Source organism: Lonchura striata, chromosome 14, assembly GCF_046129695.1.
Source record: "Lonchura striata isolate bLonStr1 chromosome 14, bLonStr1.mat, whole genome shotgun sequence".
Taxonomy (NCBI): domain Eukaryota; kingdom Metazoa; phylum Chordata; class Aves; order Passeriformes; family Estrildidae; genus Lonchura; species Lonchura striata.
The window spans coordinates 1,645,163-1,668,512 of NC_134616.1; the positions used below are offsets into that span (position 1 = coordinate 1,645,163).

General features: G+C 37.9%; 1 protein-coding gene across 4 annotated transcripts in view; it reads right to left on the minus strand.

Annotated features, from left to right (window-relative positions):
- DIAPH2 (diaphanous related formin 2) overlaps positions 1 to 23,350 on the minus strand; it is a 169,538-nt gene that overhangs the window by 64,553 nt on the left and 81,635 nt on the right. For all 4 annotated transcript variants that reach the window (XR_013340783.1, XM_077786470.1, XM_077786469.1 and 1 more), the window contains 2 exons: positions 20,819 to 20,944; positions 4,923 to 5,086 (listed from right to left, as the gene is read on the minus strand). Coding sequence is in view for 3 of the 4 variants with exons in the window: in XM_077786470.1 (XP_077642596.1) it covers positions 4,923 to 5,086; positions 20,819 to 20,944 (290 nt within the window). In the remaining variant the exon portion in view is untranslated. The remainder of the gene's footprint in view (positions 1 to 4,922; positions 5,087 to 20,818; positions 20,945 to 23,350) is intronic.

Genomic DNA, 23,350 nt, shown 5'->3' on the forward strand with positions numbered 1-23,350 from the left:
TGTTCCTGGGAGGATAACACATTTAAATACATTGTTATCCCCATGAAAATAATGGAAAAGAGATGTAAGGAGCTGGCATTAAACAAGAGCAGACAAATTGAATTCCTGCTGGGTGGCAGGGAAGCAGAGAGCAGAGGTTGGGACAGTGGCTCCTACAGCAGAGCCACCCCAGTGGTGGCATCACTTAATTGACTGTAGGAGTTGGAATAATTATTAAATGGCCCTCGAGTGGACAGGTTTGGAACTGGTTTTCCTGCTCCTGTCCATCAATATTTGAATAGCAGAATAAACACTCTCACCTCGTTCAGGTTATTCCTGACAGAGCTTCCACACACAAAAACAAAGCTGTGTCATGGTCTTTACAAAAAACACACAACTTGAAAACCCCAGGAAAACAAATGTTGTCTGTTTGGGTACAACCCTAACAGAGAAACCAAGGCCCAGGACAGACCAATTATTGTTTTGCTCCAAAAGCAATTTTCTGGATCGAGGAAGAGACAAATCAGTATTTTGGCACATCATCATGTGAGCACAATCCTTTAGACTTTTTAACAAAAACTCACTCTAAGCTAACTCAGTAAGAACTGTTCATACAAGGGCCTGAATCCAGTAGAAAAAGTGAATTACTCCTTTTAATAGCAGGACCTTGAATGTGACCTGCTGAGAGGTTTCAAAGTTTCTGGGTGGAAATTCTTGACACATTTTAAAAGAGACTGTGAGAATTACACCAGTGCTCTATATAGGGACAAAGTGCAATTAAATAACAGAATAAAAACGCCTGGCTTGGAAAGATTTTGCAGACTTCCTGAAAGACATGGTTGGTGGAGTGTGGAAGGAGGCACTGCAGAGGGTGTGTGGCATTACACTGCAAAGAAATAACAAATGTAGAAAAAAACAACACTGCAGGGACACGCTCCCACAGCTGCAGCTTTTAACTGGAGCTTTCCTACACCTTCCACTTCACGCTCCACTCTGTGTTCTGACAGGATTATCCAGCTCCATTTGCCTGCCTGGATTTTCCTACACGTGCCAAGCAAGCAAATATGAACTTCAGGAAGTGAATGAGCTGTAATTGACTCCAACGTCAGCACGCAAAATGAAGCTGCAATAATGCAGTGATCAATCTGAAATCACAATTAAGACAAATACGGATTCCAATCATCAAATTATCCTAATGGCATATAGGAACAAACAGAATGATGAGGCTAAGATTACATATGTGAAACAACAAAACTGGGGAGATTTTAGAGAAGTCAGGTTCATTTAGCACAAGAGCTTTTCAGAAATGTGTAAGTGCAGATGTTGGCATCTGCAGCCTGCACACATCCTCTGTGCAAGGGTCTCTCCTGGCCTCGGCATCAGCCCCAAGGGCTCACTCAGGGCAGGTAATGAAGGCACTGCTTCACAAGAGCTTTTCAACAGCTTAGGCTCTGCCTCAGCCAAAATCCCAAACTATGCCTTGCTTTTAGAGTGGAATGAGGATTCAAAATCCTCATTTAAATATTACAAACTTCCAAAGATAATGCCTGGAAATAATGACATTTCTCAGTTGGACTCGCTGCTACCAGCACTGAATATAAAACAGAACAAAAACTGAAGAAAACTTTTAAATCCTGCTCCTTTCAAGATTAGGAAATTTGACTTCATGGTTTTCTCTGGACCATGTTCTTCCTATAACTTTGAAAAATATTCTCTAATCAATGGCATCTCTACCCTGCAATATGGCATCCAGGGCTTTTACAAAGGCAGCCACCTCAAGGGAGAAACAACTTGGGTCAGAAAAAAATCCCAGCTCCAACCAGGCAGCTGGTTCTACACTTGCCAACACAGTTTACTTGCACTCGGTTTATTTTTTATTATTATTATTTATTTTTGCACCTTTTGGGGAGCTTCCAAGAGAAATTCCATCCTCGTGTTTTACATCATGAATAAAGCACTTATCCAGCAGCACTAACCCCTTGTAAATAAAGTGAGTTACTGCTCCTATGTGAATTCCACCACCTGCATCCTTTCCTAGCCCACCCCTAATCCCTCATTTGTTCAGGATAATGATTAAAACCCATTCTGCTCAGCACTAGCTGAATGTATGCACTCAGGTGAGAACTGAGAGAGCTCACAAAATGTTTGTATTTCAGGTTTGGGGCAGGGGGAGGAAGGGCTTGCTGTATATTGCCTGTTAATAAGGACAGTGTTTCACTTCTGCTACCACCTCTTGGGAAATTTTGCTGAAGAAAATACTTCTTGCTCATTATTCTTCATTTTTTCCCAGCTTCCTGCTAGCTGGAAACTGTTATCTTTCAGGCTGCATTAAAGAACTGTTACTTTTTAGGCAGAAGGGATGAAGTGTATTCCCAGACAAATAACCAGAGAGAACAATGAATAAATAGAGCCTTTCTTTTAAACCACTCCTGAATTACAAACTCAATTTATGAGTTTGAAAGCTGGGAATTTAGCCTGACTATGCGCTGTATTTCATGGTAAATCAGATGTTTATTATGTATTTATTTATGTATTGTAGATTCATTGAGTTGTATTTCTGTAGCAAATGACCTGCTGCATTCCAGGGACACTTGAAAAAGGCCACCACAAAAACCACTCCTGAGTCACAGAGCTTGAAACTTCCTTTGAAGCAAGTAATAAACAGACAAATATCAGGAAGAAGGAAGGGTCTCACAGGAACATTTATACCCAGGACACCGAATCCACTGTGGGAAAACCTGTTTGCTATGAAGGCAACAGAACAGATGTTCAGGGCATCAATCTCAAAAATCCTGGAGCCCAGAGAGGTGGGCACCAATAAAAAGTGCTCAGTGTGCTGTCACTGAATGTGCCTCCTCATTTTGGGGAGATGTTCACTCGGGGGATGCTGCAGTGCAGGGCACACAGCAGCCATCCATCAACAGCAGCGCTGATACAAAAGGACAATTTATTTCACTGGTGTTTTACCAAAGCCATCTCTCATTCTGCCACCTGATCAGTCACTCACATCTGCTAAAACACAGCCTCAAACTGGAGCACAGCCCCTGTTCTCTAAGTACATCTCTAATGTACTTTAAGATTTAATTCCTTGTTCAAAGAGCTGCATTCACACCAATGTGAGGGAAGCAGTCACCACTGCTACAAAAAATAGCAGATAAACAGATAAAAATAAAATAAATAAATAAATATAAACAAACAGATAAAAAAAATACCAGTCCACTGAACAAAACAGCCTCTCTGCATTTCATGCAACTAGACCCAAAAATCCCTTTTCCTGCTTCAAAAATAACTGTTTTCTTAGACTTAAAATTCACCTTTAAGACCATCTGCATTAAAAGGAAACCCAGAGAACAAACAAAATTTAAACATTTAAAAATTGGGTTTTTAAATGAAAAAGAAATAAAAAAGAAATTTTAAGAAAAAAGGAAAAAAAAATTTAAAAAAGAGGAAATTCTCCAATTTAATGATGAGTCGCATATTTCCTACAACTTCCACAGCACAATCAGCCTGAAAGGAAGTTTATGTCCATTTACAGATGTAGGCACGGTGGGTATTTTTAAATCCTTTGCCACCAACACAAATAAACATTCAGAAAGTGACAGCCTGAAAACATTACAGGTCACTTGATAAAGAGTGTGAGACAGTAAGTTTAAGGAAAAAACTGGAAAAGAACAAACTGGCCTCTTGCTCCAGGCAACTGATTAATCATTATTTGATAAGAGCTTGATCCTTTTGGGCTCCATGTTGCATCAGGTTGCAGTTGTCTTCAAGGACAATGGAAATTTGTGTTTACTTTCAATGGAATAAAAGACTAAAAAATCTAAAAAATATTTCTTCTTCAGAAGAGTTTTAAATATTAAAGAAGCATTATTATCCAGTGGATCTTTAACTGCAAGGAGGGAAAATAGAAAACCCACAACAAACCACCCTTCTTGCTAGTTTTTATTCAATTTCTCTGCAGCTGGCAGCTCCAAGAGAATACACCTTGTTGTGTTTTCTTTATTCTCCAGCCTGGAATTTGACTGGAGTTCCACTGGCAAAGGAAAATCCTGTGGAAATGTTTTAGTAAATTCTGTGACACTCCAACAACCTGGAGGAGTTTAGAACCTCTAAACTCAACTGGCTCTTGGCACAAGAAAAGAGCTTTATCCAGCAGAGAGCCACTAGCAAGAACATAAAAGAATGGCAAAGAGGAAAAAATGAGCCATGAATGGTTATAAAATATCTGGAATTATACTTCAGCCAATCACCCAAGCACTGAGAGAATTTGGGGAGGTATTGCAGCCACGTGAGCAGACAAAAGTGACACAGACAAACGTGTGCATGCTCCAGGGATGCTTGGAGATGTTCTCTACCCCCAGACTTATCTGATTGCTCTTGAATTCTTATCAGTACTTATTACTTTTTCAAAGTAAATCCCACAGATTAAAGGAATTTCAGCATATTTTTCCTCTGGGGAAACTTCTTGCCAGCATCGAAATGTTGCAGAAAATCTTAATTCTTTTTTGTAAATTTTTTTTTTGCACCTTACAGGGGAAAAAAAAAAAAAAGCCAAAAACAAACAAAAAAAACCTCCAAAAAACCAAAAACCAAACAAAAATCAAACAAACAAAACCCCCCAAAAAACCCAAAAAACCCCATCCTTAACTGTGAACTTTTAATATTCGCCCTGGTCCATTAAAACTGATTCATTACATTGCTAAAAATATCAAAGTTGAGTTAAATTTGGCTGAACCTTATCCACAGCTGAGCTGTCAATTTATGCACTGGAGGACAATATGAGCAAAATCTAAATAATTCTGGAAACCTTCACCCAATTTCTTGCCATGGAACAAAACACAAAATTCAGCATAACACCAAAGAAATAGAGGTACAGGGAAATAATTAAAACAGGAGAAAAAAATCTGTAAGAAAATACGGAATATTTTGCAGGTCTTACTCACCAAAAACAGAGTTCTGAAGTTGCTCAGATCACCAAAGAATTCTTCTATGCTTATTGTCTTGGGATCAAAGGTGAAGTATTCTCCCAAATTTTCATACAATTTTGTCATGTTGTTGTGCATGTTGGACAGTTTTTCATATTGTTCTCGGGCACTCTCAGCAAAGCTGTGAGCTTTTGTCAAGGAAAATGACTCAAATGCAGCACAAATAAAGGAATAAAAAACCTCAGTAAATAAAGGAAAAAGTACACAAGGAAAGAGCTCTCAGCACAAAGGGTACAACTGCAAATGTGCAAAATGTGCTTCCAAATATCATCTTTTTATAAAATAATATTATTACTAATAGTATTAATACCACCATTTTATGAATATTATTAATATCTGTAAGTTCATACCAACACTTCTATTAAATGATCCCTTTCCAATGGTGAAGATTTGTCATTGCCAGAGAATACAATTTTCTCTATAAAATTTTTAAATACTGTAGGCCTTTTTAATGAAGAGATGAACAATTTTATAGAAGGAATTCTATGAAAACACACAGTGAAATTTAGTTTGCTGTGAGAATCTATGGTCTCACTGCCCCAGTGAAGCCATGTCCCCCACCTCACACACATATTTTATAGGTAAAATGTGCATAACCACCAATGACAAAATCATACACTATGACATCTCATTTTCTTTGCCTTTTATTACAAAATTCTTCTCTGCAGATTCTTTCCAGCCCAGCCACACAGTTCATGCCTCAGGCTGCCTGTGTTAGATTCACTTTTTGAGGCACAATCTCAACTCTATAATTTCACCTAACTTACAAAAATGAAATATCCACCCACCCGACCCAGCAAACTGACAAACAGCTTTGAGAAATTATTAGTGAGAAAAATACCGTGGAACAACAGAAGTCTTGATTTTTTTTAGGAAGCCTAGAAATGAGACTGAGATTGCTGAGATCCCAGCAACCATCATTAAAAGTTTGACAAAATGCTTTTAAATAGAAAAATGTGGTGTTTTTTGTTTGTTTTTTTTTTTTTTCCCCATGTGGAGAAAAAGGAAAAAAGAGACAATTACTTTGCAAATAGAGGAAGGGTGCAAGCTACTAAAGGAAATATTGGTTTGCCTCAAAGCAAGTGCAATTTAGTCTGCTCTTTTCTTCTGTGGGGTTGTTTGGAGGCACAAAGTCACAAATCTCTGGGAAAACCAAATGTGCTGCAGGATTAAAGCAGCTCTGCTGAAAGAATAAAGGACACCAGAAATTCCCTGAGCCACAGCAACCCTGCAGCTCCTTCCAGGAGAATTCTGCTGGGGAACAGGGCAGAGCTCTGCCCCAGCCTCTCCCCACACCTGCAGGAGTCCCAGCTGTGCTCACACACCTCTGAACAACAGCCAGCTGCAAACCACACAGAGAAATCCTAAAAACAAAAATTATTATTGAGATTAGGCTAAATCCAGAAGGGATCCTGCAGAAAGCAGTCAGCAAACTGCAGAATAAAGCAAGGTGGATGTTCTGCTCACAGCCTTTCTGCAGCTCCTGGATGCTGCTGAGGACCTGCACAAGCTACAGACAAGCACAGCAGGGCTGAAAATACCTTCCTTTGGAAAGGAAAGGATTCCATAATACTCCAAATATTCCAACTGGATGTGCCCGTTTTAATGAAGGGAGAGTACATAAATAAACAGTTAAAAAATGCTTCTTAAAAGTATGATTGAAAACTTTATCAATATCAAATTTTCCAAGCAATCCTCTCAACTAAAGCCTCGGTGGCCTAAGAGCAAAGCTGCTAGCTCCTGAAGTTCATTTAGAAACAGAAACTCACTCAGTGATGGATATTCATTTATAAAATCAAGGTTTTGAAACAATATCTGCCTATGCAGTGCCACAGCAGTGCCAACACCTCATTCTCAGTTTATTGAAAACAAGTTTAACCTGCTTGATTAGAATTTTAAGCTTGGACTGTTGAGCTGCTCATCTCAAGATAAACCTGGTGCAGTTCAGTCTTCAGTGACATTTAACTGCACAAAAGGAAATGAAAGTTTAATGGCAAGAATACATTAAATAGGTAATAATGGCACATTACTGAATTATTGAGTACAGTCTAAAAATTTTAGAAAAACACAAATTGCCTTAGAGTCAGCAGATTGCTGTCGTGAGCAACTCACCACAAAGAAATACATATAAATGTACAAATTAATTCAGGAAATCCTTTAAAAACAACCTTACATTATGTAATACAAACCCAAAAATGACCGAAAAATCTAAAATAAAAAAAAATACTTGGACAATTCCAGATTTGCAGAGACAGAGCTCCCAGCTCTCCACTGATACTGCAATCACATAACAAATAACAACAGCAAGCACTAAAACACCCCAGTGCTGCTACTGAGAGGAGATATTTTAAAGCACCCCTTTAGAAATAGACAGTGTAATTTCAACATTATTATTTTTTATCTATTAAGTACCAAACTGCAAGTAAGAAATATCTTTAACAGATGGCCTGCAAGACAAAGGGATGTCAGCAAGACAGATGAACAGGGGGAGCCAAGAGAGAATTGAGGATTTCAACTGTGCTTAATTCTGAAGAAGACAAGGCAGAGCTGTAAAGACAATAGTTCCCAGACATAGAGCATGCAATATTAACACAGCTACTGTCACACTCTGTGTGCTTCATCCAACCTTCCTGCATCTAAAATATCAGCAGTTTAAAACATCCCCTTGAAATGCAGTGATTCAGCCAATGGAGTAATTCCAGGGGAGCACAGCCAGATGTGCCAGCACTATTTCATGAAAAAATTAGTGAGGAATGTGAGGTGTGTCAGCTTTGTGTAACAGCAATCCTTAATTCCAACAGTTTTCCTGAGAGATTGAAGCTTTACCAAGTGCTGATTTCAAAACTCTAAACTTGGTTTCACTCTTGCCACTCCAAACCAAAAATCACAGATTTTTTCCCCCAGCAAGTTAAAGGTGCTTGTTCAAACAGCAGAAAGTGCTTTATTCAGAAGCTTGTTTTTTCCGTATTTTCTTGCATAGCACTGCAGAGCAGGATTCTGGCTTGAGGAACCAGCAGGCTAAATCTCTGTTTTAACTTGTTAGAAGAGGAAGTTTGAGTCAGTGGTGTCATCTTTAAGGAAGGATGCACAAGAGCTCTTAGTTTCTAATCTCCCAGCTCATTCATAATGGAGCATTCTTTGAATTGAACTGTGGCAATGCAAACAGAACTTATTAACTGAAGACAGAAATTCAGCTTTAATAGCACTAAGTCATTTCCACTGATAGCTCTATTTCCACCTGCTATCAGGGTGTAAACACATGCTAACAATTTCATCACTCACTCCATCCATAATGCATCTCTGTGACTGCACAGCAGCCAAGACTTCTGGAGCATACACAGATAATTATGAATCACAATTATATCCCTAATCTTTTCCTCCTGTTGGAAGCCTTTGCAAAAACAAAACAAAACAAAACAAAAAATCCTGCAGAACTCTTTATTGCAATACACTTCACTCTACCCAAATCAGAACCCAAAGAAGCCAAGAGCCATAGCAGGAGCCCAACTTTATCTGTGTACACAAAATCATGTGCTTCTGAAAAGCTTAAAGATTCCCTAATAAAATACCATAAAAAGCTCTGTGTGAGAATTTCTTTCTCATTACAAAGCAAATTGCCTCATCATTCAGAGTCTGGCAGAACAGATCAGGAAAAACCCAAACAAAGCAAACCACAGAGGATTCTCAGCTGTCTGGGAGCAAGGAGGGCTCTTCCTCCCCCTTTGTGCCATTAGTACCTGAAATGATCATTAATAATCAGAATTATGTAACACAACTGCATTCAGTGCAAAAAGACAGGATTTCAGTGGGTTTTGTGTTTGTGGGAATGAAGCACAGAAAGGTCACAACCATCCAAGAACAAAACCCTGGCTGGACCTGCTCCTTCTCCTAAAATCTCAGAATAGCAATTAATTCATGGTAATTAAGAGGAAGCTTTCTGACTTGTGCCTAAATGACCATAAAACTTTCATCTTGGTAAGCACTAAAAATTCTGTCTGTGTTTACTTCCTCCCAGCTCCAAACAATCAATTCAGTTCCTAACTTTGCTGCATTCAAACTTCTCTATAACAAAGACAATTTCCATTGATTCCACCTCATTGCTATGCACAGGAGAAAGCCTTTGTCAACATCATTTCAATATTACTTTTTTATTTATAATTCTGTTAACGAGGACACAAAGATCACTGCTCAATTTTCTAACAGTCCCAGAGGAAGTCTCTGGGCAAAAACTGATAAACAAGGGCCTACTTTATAAAATATTCAGTCCAAGGAGCAAAGCCCCACAGAATTTAAAACTTGAACTCTTTCATACTGGGAAAGTTGGCTCCAAGCTTTAGGTGGAAAATTAAGAATTTCCTGTGGTAGCGAAAAGAGAACTTTAAAATAAGAGCATTTGGTTCTCCAAAGAGAGCACAAAAAGTAAAATTTCTAAAGCCACAGGCTAGAGAGAATGCAATATCTGTATTAAAAAAAACGTCCAAAATTAGAGCTAGGAATTAACCTAAAGTAACCTGAACCACTTGTGGGCTTTATTATTTAAGTGAATAAAAAGTTGCTGAATTCAGAAATTTTTTCCTGTTATTGTCACAGAGAAATAATTCCTGAATTCCACACTCCTGTTTTAAAAAGAGTTTTTAAAAGCTCTGCAAGGCCTGAAAGCAACCAAACCTCTCATCCTGGCAAAAGCAACACCTTATCTCCATCAACATCAGAACTTTGAAATTGTCTTCGTAGTGCCTGACAACAAAAATCATCTACTTCTCAATTCTCAGATATGATATTCTGATTTTTAAATAGTTTCAAACAGTATGAAGAATGGTATTTGTAGCTTTTTTCCAAACTCAAATATCTTTTTTATTTTGTGGTGGCAAACAATTAATCACTATTCCTGCATTAATTAGAAGGCAACACAGAGAATATGATAGTCAAGCATATCTCAGACAGAGTAATGGATTTGTAGCATCCCCTCCCTGGAGAACAATTAGATAAAAATCTCTTTAGATGAATAAAAACAAGAAGGAAACAACGAAAATGCAGCTCATACAAATGAAATGCTGTTGTAAAATTTGTTTTGCATATTATATTCAAATTAGTTATGACTGTTTCAAATAACACACAGTGTTAGTTACGCTCTAACATTAAAAACCAGTTTTTAGGTATTTCAGCAAAAGCCTGGTGGCCAGTCCTAGGAATATTCTCTTACCTCGGGATCACACAATCCATGCCTTAAACAATAATTACAGCTCGGTGTGCCCTGAATCTTTCAGGGAAGCTGCAGCCACCTTCCCTCCCTTTGATCATGCAGCTTTTCCTCACTTCAGCTGCGTTTAATTAATGTCTGAGCTGTCACTGCACCTGCTTTTCACAAGCTTCAATCACATCTGATGGTTTCTTCAGCCAGGGAAAGTTTTTGGTAAAGGTTGGGGAAGGAAAAGAGAAATTCCCCCCTGTATTTTTAGGTTTCCTTTAGGTCTGCCATGGCAGAAATCCTCAATTTATCATTTTGAGAAATCTGAAAAACTGCTGATTATACAATCTTTCAAGAGCCCAGATGTTCCAAATCAAGGAGGAATTTTATGTCACCTGAGGATAAAAAAATCAGCACAGAATAGCTTTATTCAAACTGAGATTTGTTTAGCACAAACAACTGTTGCAATGAAATGTTCACAAACTCAAGCACAGGAGAAAATCAAAGTGAAAGTCTACACTAAAATGAATTTATTTTGCAGGTGCCTATGTAAAACCACACATCAAATATGATTTGAGTAAGGTGGTGTACGTCCCTCCACTCCTCTTTCCCCTCCACACATGCTCCCACATTTTTGGGATTAATAAATTATTGGGCAATTATTTGCTGGCAGCTCAGCACTGCCTGCACACAAAGACCCTTGGCCCCAGTGGCTGGAATTAAATCAAGGAAAAGTCAGGAAAGTGACGTTATCCCTCAACATTTTATCTCAGACAACAGGCACTTAAAAATATCCCTTAACAACTCTTCTGGCCAGAGGGGAAAGCCAAGAGCAGACTCACAGACTCACTGACATCCTTCCCCTCCAAAACACTTCAGCCATGGAAAAAAAAATGTTTTCGTTTGGAGTGTGGAGGGCAAAAAGCAGCTCCATCAACACCAAGAGCTTTGCTAAAGCAGAATCTCAGGACACTTTGATTTTGGTATTTAAAAGCTGCAGCTCCAGGGATTTCTAGAGTGCACTTCCCCTTCAATTTCTGATTTTAAAATAAGCATACAATAATTAGGGAATGTATTTCTAATGGATTATCACTCTAATAAAGCACAGTCCTTTACAAAAATATCTTTCAGTGATCTGGACAACTTGGTTTAATATAAATTTAAGGATGAAAGCCCAGTTTCCCCCAGGCAATGATTCACAATCAAGGAGCCATTAAATCTCTGGCACGTGTACAGAAGTAGATTTCTGTTCATGGAATTCTCTTCTTTGGAATCTTTACATGATTTTTTTGCCCTGTATAATTTTCCACATGCTGCAGACTGCTGTTAAAGCTCTTTGTCCCCAGCCAGCCCACACAGGCTCTTTTTTTTATTCTCTCCTCCTTCCCTGTCCCCATCCTCTCTGGATCCTCAATTTTGGGGATGTCTCAGGGCGCAGAGCAGAACTGAGCTCCCTCCTGGGGTATGGCTCCATCACCTCAGGGATTCAACCAAAAATCCAACAAGGATCTCTGATCTCAACTCTGCAATTAAATGTACAAAAGTCCCTTCTGTACAATTTACAGGATGTATGTTGTTCAGGAAATAAAAATTTAAAAATAAGAGACTGGAAGTTCCTGACTGTCTCACTGCTACACCTCTTTCACATCATTCTGCCTCCCCATTTGTGACTTTTACCAATTTCCTCCTTATTCCCCCTGCAATGGAATGTACAGACATCTGTTCACAGAATTCTTACAAGCCACTATGAAAGATTCAATATAATCCTGTGTCTCTTCATATCAGGGCTTTCCTTTGTAAAAAGGAATGAAAATCTGAAGGTAGAAATAAACTGTCAAAGAATATTGATATTGTGCTTTGCATAACACAATTTTCATTTATAATGCTCCAAAGTTCTTGTACTTTAAACTATTAACTTTATGAAAACTCTGCCTTAGTCCAGACCAGTAAAAATAGAAAGGATCATTTTCCAAAGGGATTTATCTTTTTTTTTTTTTTTTTTTGACATCAAATGGTTGTAAGAGAAATGAACATTGTGCAGTAAAACATGACACATTATTAGGTGCTTTTCAAATTCAATCCAAGCAAAGATTATACCTAAATAATCCTATAGCTATCACCTGGAACATGGTGAGCATTTTCACTTTGCTTTAAGATGGATCAAAGAGGAAAAAAATAAAGAAAAGAAATATTACATGATAGGAAAGGGAGTGGAAAGTTCTTTAAAAAGCATTGTTGAGTCTGGCAAGATGAGATTTAATTCTTTCTGTACAAGGGGAAACAAGGAGAGAAAACCCCTTTAAAAAGCAACAGTAAGGTAGCAAAAAATGAGTCCCTACAGACCCTGAAAACCCAGCTGAACTGGGTAAATTCAGCATCTGGGAAAGTTTACAAAAGCTTTTATCAGACATGACTGAGGGCATATAAACACAAGGTTTTAGGTTAGTTCACAGATTCAATATTCCCATAAAAATCGGAGGATTTTTCATGAAGATGAATTGGTAACACTTTTCTTTCATTTTTTCCTTTCTTTCCTATTTTTTGTCTCTGTGTGCTGCTTTTGCTTCTCCTGCCCAGGTATTTCTGTGAGGTTCCAGCCCTCCTTTCATCCCTGGCCAGCACTTTTCGGAGTGCCCTGACTTACACAAACAAAAAATCAACCCTCTCACAGTGCCCCCTCTGCGCCACAAAATAGAGAACACCCCTTAGCAAATATTCAATTAATTAATGGTACTTTATGAGGAACATATTGTTAATACTGCCATCCCTACTGTGTTGACTTTCTGGATTTTTACCTCATAAAAAAGAGTAGAGAGTGCACAATTTATCCTGCCATGAACCACATCTTCCTAGATGCACAAGTCCATTACTGTTTTTCTTCATTAGAGTGGAGGAATATCTCTCCAAAGTTGGAGGTGTTGACTCCTGATCCATAAACCTTCCATATTTTGCTTTTTTGCACGGGAATTATTTACTGATTTTTTTTTTTTTTAATCTGGTAATTTAGACTAAATTTTGTTACAGACTCTCTCTGAAGCAGGCAGATAAAAATGGATTTCCCACCAGCCCCTGAAGACCCTGAATGATCCCTTATTTGCTGAACATTTTGTTACTTCTCATCTGGCTGTGCTCACACCCTTAAGGCAGCCTGGAGTCTGAGGCTCAGCTTGTCTCAAAGCAAATCAACAATTTTCACATTACTGGTCAAGCACTGAAACACTGATTTACTAATAGCTCCCTCTTGGCTTATATCTTGTTTTCTTCATAAAAGAATGGAATATCTCATGATCAATTATGCAGGCCTGGGTAGAATTCTTTTCCCAACAATGAACATAAAGATATTAAAATACATAAATATAATAAAGAGAACAAAGCCAGGTACCAAGCAGAGTACTGTTAAAAACTCTTATTAGGATAAAAATAAACATCTGGAATCTTGCCAGATGAGACCTGACCAATTTAAAGCTTTACAAATTCCATTTCACCAAGCAACATGCAGACTACATCAAATGAAACAATTCAGATGAAATATCTCAACAGCACGTCTGTTACTTGATGGTTTGCAATAAAACCAGACTAACAATTCTTTGGATGCTTAGTGCACCACAGAGGAAAATAGAGAATTTCAGAACACCTTAAGGAGAATTTCATACTTGGAGTGATTAAGCCTCCCCCCAACACACAGAATCACCCACGTTCATCCCAGAAGCTTCAGCATGGCTCGTTAAAGCTGAGAAAAAGAGGCTGGAAAACAAAGCTCTGGTTTGGAATGATGCTGTGGCTGGAGATAAACCTGCAGCTCCACACACCCCACAAGAAGCCCTTGTGATTCCAGGCTGACTTTCCAAACTTTGAGACTGAGCAGAAGGCAGGCTGACAGTCCTTTCCACCAGGATTTCTCCCATCCCTCTTAGAATTTACTCAGGATAAACAAAGCAGAGGGCAGGAAAATGAAGGCTAGAACTGCTGAAACCTGAATTCCTCGGGCATCCCCCACCACAGAAATGTTCATGTTATCCTGCCTCTCAGTAGGGAAACGACTTGACCAAGCAGAAGGAGATTAAAGTTGTTTTTCCACAAGGTTAAACTCATCTTTAATTGGGAAATATCTACTTCTAGCAGGGTTACAGCTTAGTAACCATGCATGCTCAAAGCACAAGAGGAAATGAAGGAAAAGCATTTCCCTTTAAATGGCCAGAGTAGAAAGCTGCACAGAAATTCTGAAATTAGGTTTTAATGGCATCATGACAAACTGATTGATCTTTCCCCCCACTAATTTAGAAAGATGATTATTTGGGACAATAATTAGCAACACTGCTGTTTAGTGTATTAAATAACAAACAAAACAAGAGCCAGGACCAGAAAAGGAGAGCCATTCTATTAGAACAGCAAAATAATTTGCCCTTTTTCAGCACTATATTTTTATAAGTTAACTTTGTCCAAAGATTCACAGCATTCACCTGCTGCACATCCCAGCAAACACAAGGGGTAATGAGCTGCAGGAATATTTATCTGCAGCAGAATCAGAACATTTAACCTCACCTTAACTCAATTGTATCCATTGATTTTCATGACAAACATCCAGCCACACCAAATCTGACACCAGTCATGCAAATATTTCAAAGCTCTTTTAGTGGGGGCATTGTGCTTTTTTTATTCCAGGGTGAAAAATCAGGTAAATGAAAGGATTAGTAAATGCCACAGAGGACATTTCTCAGTGGAAATCAAACTGAATGGCAACAGTTCTATCACAACTGTCAGTGAACAACAAGCTCTCCAAATAAATAAACAAATAAAGACATTTCAGCTTCTGGGATTGTTTGTGTGAGTGTTGCTGGGCTGCTCAGGGCTGACATTTCAGAATGTGTTGCTGATGTTGTTCCCTTTAACTGCAAAAGGTTCTGGCCATATTTCTGACACACTGATTTTCTTATTTTCAAACTTTTACCTATAAAAGGTAGCACTGCACACACAGATCACTTTATGTGCTGGGGAGACACACTCTCCAAAGACTAAGTAAGCAACCGAAGTACATTTGAGCTCAACATCATCAAACACTGGTGGTTTTTTCCCCTAAAGCTGAATAATGTCAATTGAATATAAGTAACTAAATATAGCCCAAATTGCTTGTAATCTGATTTTTAACTTGGCAGGGTCAGTTCTTCAATAGGATTCAAACTGCTGAGATGCCACGAGCTTAAACAATTAGCAATGCAAAAGACAGAGAAGGAAAACTCTGTTTATTCACCGATGCCCTGAATTTTCCAAAAAAAAAAAAAGCCTCTAGTTTGGAAAAGAAAAGCAGATTATTGGTACAAACTAAATCTTCCCATCTCATATCACTGTGCTTTGAGCAGGGGGATTTTCTGGCAGTGCTGATGAAATACAGCAGCCCCTGGGATGCACTTCTCAGAATTACAAGCACGAGCAGTTAAATCGAGAGTGTCGTGGTTGCTTTGGCAGCCCCATTTAAATACCAGGCGAGTGCTCAGAGATAAAAGGTTTTTAAATGTAACCTCTCAGAAGATGATACACTGTCAATTTCCTCCTCAAAAGTGCATTTTAGGGATTCTTTTCTTGCATTTGGGGCAATACCAAATAATGCAAATCTGGGGCAGGCAGACTGGGGGCTGTCAGACAGCCAAGCAAATCACTGGGATCTCAAATCTAATACTCAAAATCACAAATTTTGCTGCCTTAGAGCACCAAGAACTTGGAACAGAGCATCCTAGATGCAATATTTAAGGTACAGCACCCATGTGATCCTTTCTCCTTTGCTCATTTAACCAATTTGCATAAAACCCTACAGAAGAGGTGGTGTAAAGTGGATATTCTGAAGAACATTTGATTAGATTATTACCAATGAATTCAAATTGACATGAGTCTGTAGCAGGGCAAAAAAATAATGGTTTTCCTGTCACTTAAATAAATACAGGCTCTGCTTCAACAAGTTCCTTGAAACTTGAACAATTTATATACTAAAATTAACTGCAAAGCAGCATTGTAAGGCTTGTAATTATTGCTTATAATGTTTTCCATTCAAACATAAAACTCATAAAACTAGATTCAAAAGTAAATAAATCGTGACTTTCCTGTGCTGTGCCTTCAACAGGCACTGCAAAGTCTTCTCCTTCCACTTAGTATTTTAATTAAGAAAAAAAACAGGTGTTTTCTTGTATGAAGCTAATAGAAAGTTACATTAATCACAAGCTTATTTTTTAAGAAATAATTTCTCACGCTTAAATGCAAACAACTGCAAAAATTACAAAGTCTTAGAAAATCTATACCAAATAGAAGTTTCCTCCTACTGCTGGGTGCTCATTATAATTTATTGATATTAAGCAAATCCTAAAGGTTCAACAAGTTCATCATTGTTTCATCTCAAACAGCTGCAGCTTCCTGCCCCTTAGAGCTCGTTTTGAGCTGTAAGCAGAAGGAATCAATTTAAACAAATGCTCAACACTCTAAGAATCACTCTGATGACTTCTGTGATGTAACAGCAACTTAAAATTAAATAAAATCCATGCCCCATCCAGAAGAAGGAAGGTAGACGTCTGTCCCTACACAATAATTAGGAGAAGTATTTTCTATGGATAAATAACTATAATTCTCCTTTAGTCAAGACTTGCGAATAAACTTTCTTCAAATGGCATTTTTGCAGCTAGTGAGAACAAAAACTTTATAAAAAATCTACAAGAGAATTATCAGCTGATTTGAATGCACATGAAATCCTGAACATTCCCACTGCATCCAAGTCCCCAGATCATTTCTGTACAAGTGAAGTGCTTCAAGGGAGGAAATAAACCCCTCATATTTCCTTGTGAGGCTGAAATGGTGGTTGGATAGAGCAGGGAGCATAAATGCACATCAAGTGAGGATACATGCCTGTCAGGAAGGCAGCTCTTTTATCCCATAAAAAGGATTCTCTTCTAATGAATGGTGTTCCTTACTGGAAATTAAAATTAGTTCACAAATTGCTGCTGTTCCATTTAATGATAAGATGAATGCACAGTGCTTTGAATTTTTTTTTATCTGCAGTAATTTTTGCTCTTTCATTCATCATTCCCTTAATTTCGCAATCTTTTAAAAAAAGAAAAAAGCTTTGAATTTTTCCCATGAAATCAGAAAACCCACGTGGCAGCATGGATTGCTCTGGTAGGCAAAAGATTTCAGTAAGTTTTAATGTCTCTTATTAGGCTAAATGATCCAGCTGAAAAGCAGAACAGCCACACAAGGTCTCCATTTAAGGCTCATTGGAGAAATAAATTCATGTCAGGTATTTTATAAAACACACACAGCCAAAGTTATTCCTGTTCAGGCAGCAGGATAACAAAAACCATGAACCCAGTGACCAAATCTGTGCCCTGCTGCCCCTTGCAACAGCTTTCAAAGCTCCTGCTTATTTCTAGAGGAATAAATTGTTTTCAAGAGGAATAAATTGTTTTCTAGAGGAATATATAGTTTTCTACAGGAATAAACTTTAGTTTGTGTGTTGGTAGGGAGAAAGAAGTGATATTTATTATTCATGTATTTATAGATCTAAATCAATATTAATGCTAACTCTGTACAACTTTCCATTTGTTCCCTCTGAAATTGCTTTTCAATTCAGTTGTTTTTTTATCTTTGTTAATAACATTTCCATTTGAAGTCCATGAATGTGAACACCTTTCTCAATCCCAAGTAGACACCCATGCTTTACCATCACTGAAATCAGTGCCCACACCTACAGCAAGCAAATACAAAATCCAGAGTTCTGCACTCCACAGATCTTCAATCAGAGGCACAAACACTGAAATAAAACGAGGACTGAAAGCCAGATTTGGAATAGTCTGTAATTACTTTTCTAAACTGTTGAATCAGACTCCCCAGTGCTGCATGCAGCAGGACTAATTATAAAAGAAACCTCTCCCATTTAAAGCTGAATTATTTGCAAATTGATCTTCAGGTAAAATACAATTCCAGTCACGGATCAGATCATGGAAAAGTTGTTTCAGGAATCACACATAAGTTATTTAATATAGCAAGAAATTCACAGAAGGATGATTTTAATCCCTTTATTTTCTTCAGCCACACTGCACTGAGATGAATAACTGTATGTGCTAAAGAAAATACTGATTAAGTGAAGAGAAAAATTATCTTGCTTAGAAACTGACAAAGAAAAAAAATCCAAAATGAAAATGCAGTTAGAATTTCTATTCACCTTTTTGTCACTCAGCACCAAAAGCTTATTTGTTAAAAAAAGTTAGAAAAACTAAGATTACTTAAATCATTTGACAGAATTTGCTTGTATTTTGACTATTAATTTCATGATCACAAATTCCTATTATGAATGGTATTTTTCTTGTCACTGGCCTCCTACATCAATCTGATACTCCAAGCAGTATCACTCTCACATCCTCTGCTGAAAGTCTCATCCACAACTCCTGGCAAATAGCTTTGTTTATGACAGGAATGAGAAACTATGCCTTGAATATTATAATTACTGCATCCTAAAGTTCTACTGAGACATCTCAAATTTTCTGAACCACTCGGAGAGATGCTCAGCCTGAAATTCTGTAACTTTCTAATCTCAGGATGTGCCATCACCAACAAATCTTCAGGCAGCTGAGGAAATCAAAGACATACACACTGCAGGCTAGGGTGTCATTTTTACACCCTCCATGATCGTTCTTCAATCTAATAAAAAATAGGGGAGTGTAGAAAACCTCAACATATTCGGTGATAAGCAGAAACAAACTGCACCACTGGATCTGAAGGGAGATGACTTTTGCAGTGGAAGCCCAGCATTTATCAGGTCATCTGTTCATTATGCAAACACAGAGCCCAGGTGGAGGCAGCTCCTGCCTTGCAGCTTTATCTCAGCCCCCAAGCTGATAAAAGCAGGCAGTTAAATAAAGGAATGCACAGTTCTGGGGGGCAGAACCTATCTGGAATCAAGGCTCATCACTGCAGCCAGGCTGCCCAGGACACTGGAATAATTCACTTTCAAACATTTCGTAGGCTCCTCCTACTTTTGCCAACCCAAACAACCATTGGTAGGTTTTTTTTTTTTCACTCTTTCGCATTGTCAGACAATTTCTTCTCTAAGAAATTCAGGTGATAAGCTGCGGAGAGAAAAATGTTAAATATTATCTGCTTGGCTCTTTTTCCTCACCAAATCATCTGAGTGATGCTAATCGTGTCTATAAGTAAACATATAGGCAGCAAAACAAAAATACAACTGAGCAACAATTTCTGTTACCTAGAAAGCAGAGCTGTCAAAGTTAACAAGAAAAAAACAGTGGTAAAGGTGCATTTCATAAATTGGTTTAATTTATCAATAAAAGTAGGGTCAACGTGACAGAATTCAGCCTCTGATGGGGTGACAAGGCACAGAACAATTACAGGGCAATATTGAAAGATCTTCTGATGTGAATGAAGCTCAGGGAAATAATAAAGAGCTTTGTTTAACAGCAGAACTGATAAAAGTGGTTACCAGCAGCAAGTCCCTGAACCCTGCACGTAAGACAAGGTGCAAGGGAAGATGGAAGGAATAAGAAACAATTTTCCACTTAGTCAGGAGTTGTTTCCCTTAAGCTACTTTCCTGCAGCCTTGTCAGAAAGTTAAACTAAATCCATACAGAGATGTTAAATATCTACTTGTGAAATTCTGTCACTGACTCCATTCAGATGGTAAATCCTGCAAAAAAACTGACTTTGCACAGACACAGCAGAGGGGAGAAATCTGCATTTCATCCACCTACCAAACGTGATGAGCAGCTGTGAATGGATCTAAACATCAATCCCCTCCTTCTTCTTCCCTCTGCAAAGCCCAAACCCACCAGTTCTGCCACCACTTCCATTGCAGCAAAGAGGAGAGATGTGACAGGAATATCTGGAAATGCACTGAATGCCCTGGACTGGGCACCACACTCCAATCCTCCCAATATTTCCACACAGAGCTGGGATTCGAGCACAATAAAACCCTGGGATTTTTTTTTTTTCCTTTTTTTTTTTGGTTGTTGTTTAAAGGGGTTTTTTTTAAGTCTTTGCAGCATTTTTGTGAGCTTCTGGTATCTTCAGTAGACTTGCTACTTTAAACTTTTGAACAAAAGGAAAGCTGGATACACAAAAACAAGCTAGACTGATATCACATTAAAGTCCCCCACAGATTTAACTTGGTAGTACTTAAAGAACAGACAGTCCCTATTCTCTACAGAAATTAAGGGACATAACACTTCAGAGTGAAAACAAATGTAAATATTCCTCTAAAATGTTAAAAAATACAACTTAAAACCATTACCAAAATTAATAGTCTGCCTGTCGAAAAACACATCTGGAGCTAAAATAATAAATATATGAATTTTGCTGCTGGTATTTTTCTAAAGTTGATTCAATAATTCTTTTCAGACAGAAAAAAAATCATCCCCATACTGGGTTTATGGCTGCTCACTGCAACTAATTCTTCCAGGAAAGCTGTCTGGGCACCCCTTGAAAATCTGATTATTGATGCTTTCAGCTCTCCTCAGTTCTCTGCTTGCTCACATTCACCACATCCACTGATGCTTTTTCTCTGCTCTAGAAGAAATGCATGAAAAGAGACTTAAAACCCATTTTCTAGTGCTGCAAGTGCTCAAGCAGAGGATGAGAATGCTCAGATCCCCAGTGAGGACGTGCCAAAAGGATATGCTCATCTTCTCTACAAACTTATCGTGCTCGTCCTGGGTTTTGGGGAAGTTCTCAATGTCCTTCTCCAGGCGCTGGATCTGCTGGTTCATCGAGTCAAGGTTGCTCTTCAGAGTCTGGGCTGAAACTAAGGGAAAAAAAGAGTTTATAAAGTGATTCCAGAAAGGGTATCAGACAAGGGAAAAACAATGTCAGTATAAATAGTCTGAAAGAGAATGATTCCATTAAGTAGATTCATATTTTTCTGAATTACAGCTCATAAAAAATCCTACCCTTCATAAAAATAAAGTGGAAATATCTACTGTAATATACCAGATCATCATATTTAACATTGAAATGTCACCACTTAATTCTACCATTAGTTCAAATTATTCAATTTCTATTTAAATTTATGGTAAAAATTCCAATATTTCTAATATTATTATTTCTAATATTCTTTTAAATCTGATTCAAAGATTAAAAACTAACTAGAGTTCAAAGAGGTTTCATCTTCTTAATGCGTGTACTTGGTTAAATGAATGATCTTATTAACGTACATTTCTGTTACAGGAATGATTTAAAGGATAGACATGGGGGAAAAAAATTAAATATTTTTTCTTATATTGAAGTTACACTGATTTCTGGGGCCCAGAGCTGTGTTAACAGCAAAGGTAGGTCTGAATAAGGTCTGAATAATAAGAGCTGCTGATAATCAAAAGGAAGTAAAGGACTCAGAGTACAGCACACTAATTAAAAAAAAAAGAGGGGATGTAAAGAACTCCTTCTTGCTGTGTGACAAGCTATTCTAATGAAAAGCACTGGGATGCCAATTTGGATTAAACAATCCCTAATTGAAACATCCTGTGAGCAAAAAAACCGCAGCAGCGTGGTGGAGGTGAAGCAACCCCACATCACAAAGGAATTCCAGACCTGGGTGAGAAGTGAGAGCCTCTGCAGAGAAACTCCTGCTCCAGCTGGAGAACTCAAAGGATCTCACCTGGAAATTCTGACTTTTGTGCCTTATCCAGGAGGCCCAATTGTCAGGCTGGATCTTATCACACGGAACAATTTAAGCAGCCCTTGCTCTTCAGTCACATCTGCCTTTTGCCACCCAAACTTCTCTCCCATTCCTTGTCTCCCCTTGCTCAGCTCCCAACTCTGCTCTTAAGAAAAAGCAGAGAATCCCACAACCCCTTTCACCCAGTGCAGCCAAGAAAAGCAAACAATTAACTTTTTTTTTAAGCAGTTTTCATTATCTTTTGCTAGAAAGCAGTTTGCCCAAAAGCTCCACTAAGTACTTTCTGAAGAACCACTTATTTTTCTATTTTCCTGCTATTAAAAAAAAAAAAAAAAAGAAGAAGAAATGAGGTTAAATATAGAAGGAAATTGAGTCACGATGGCCTGAAAAACAGCACATAGGAAATAAAAATCTGGTAAATAAAGGAGCTGTTCTCAGAAGAAAATAAATTTTCTTTTCTTTCTAAGTAAGGACTCACATCGGCCGTAACACTGATTTCACGAGCGTGTTCAAATACATGTGGCACCAACAGAGCTGCCTTTATAGCAGCCATTATCTTGATTTTATTTTCAATTTTATCCATTTTATACTGGGTACCAAAGGAACTACTAATCATGTAATCCTAGAATTATAGTGGAAGTTCTTTAAGCTTAATTCAACTGGGGTGGGAATCTATATTGGCCAGAGAATCCTTGTAGCTTTTAAATTCACATTTGAGAGTTAACCTTGAAATCAACCACTAAAGCACTCTGAATAACACAAATTATCCAAGCTTTTAGGTTCTGGTTGCATTAGTTTAATCGTTTGATATTATGATCAAAGCACACATTTTTGCTTGAGCTGAAGAACTTGAATTACTGTAATATTTTTATGAACTGTTGTGGAGATGCAGAGGGGGACAAACAGCACTGAAGGAAAATGCTGGAACTGAAAAAAAAATAAATGAGGAGGATGCAAATGGTCATTGTGTTCATAAAAGAATAGCAGCTGGAAAGTAAATAGGCAACATAACACGGGGCTTAACTGCTTGCAGCAATTTGAAAATACTTAAATGCATGACCACGTAGCAAGAGTAAAAGTTTATTTTTGTCTGGAACGCAAAAGTGCCAAGAAATTCAGCAAGCAATGACAAATAACTGTTGAACTTTGTGATTAAGATGGATGGAAAGTGTTTCCAGTAACAATTTTGTATAAAACTGAGTTCAGAAAGGCCCAATTAAGAACATCCTGGCTGCATCCTAAAGCTGTGCTTCCCATAATTAACTTCTACACTCACACTCAATTAACAAAAAAATATTGTAGAATGTGCAATTCTGTTCACTTTTTTCTCCCCCTAGCCCAGACAAATGTACAAGTTTCTGTTCAAATAATTTATGCAGTTGTTGTTCTGCAAGACAAATTTCAAAAGATGACAGAATAGGGAGCATATATATATATAGACTATAATAAAATATCTGCATTTCCTCCCATAAACCCTTTTATTAGAGATTTACTACTTCAGTAATGTGCAAAGGAATCAACATGAATACCTTCTAC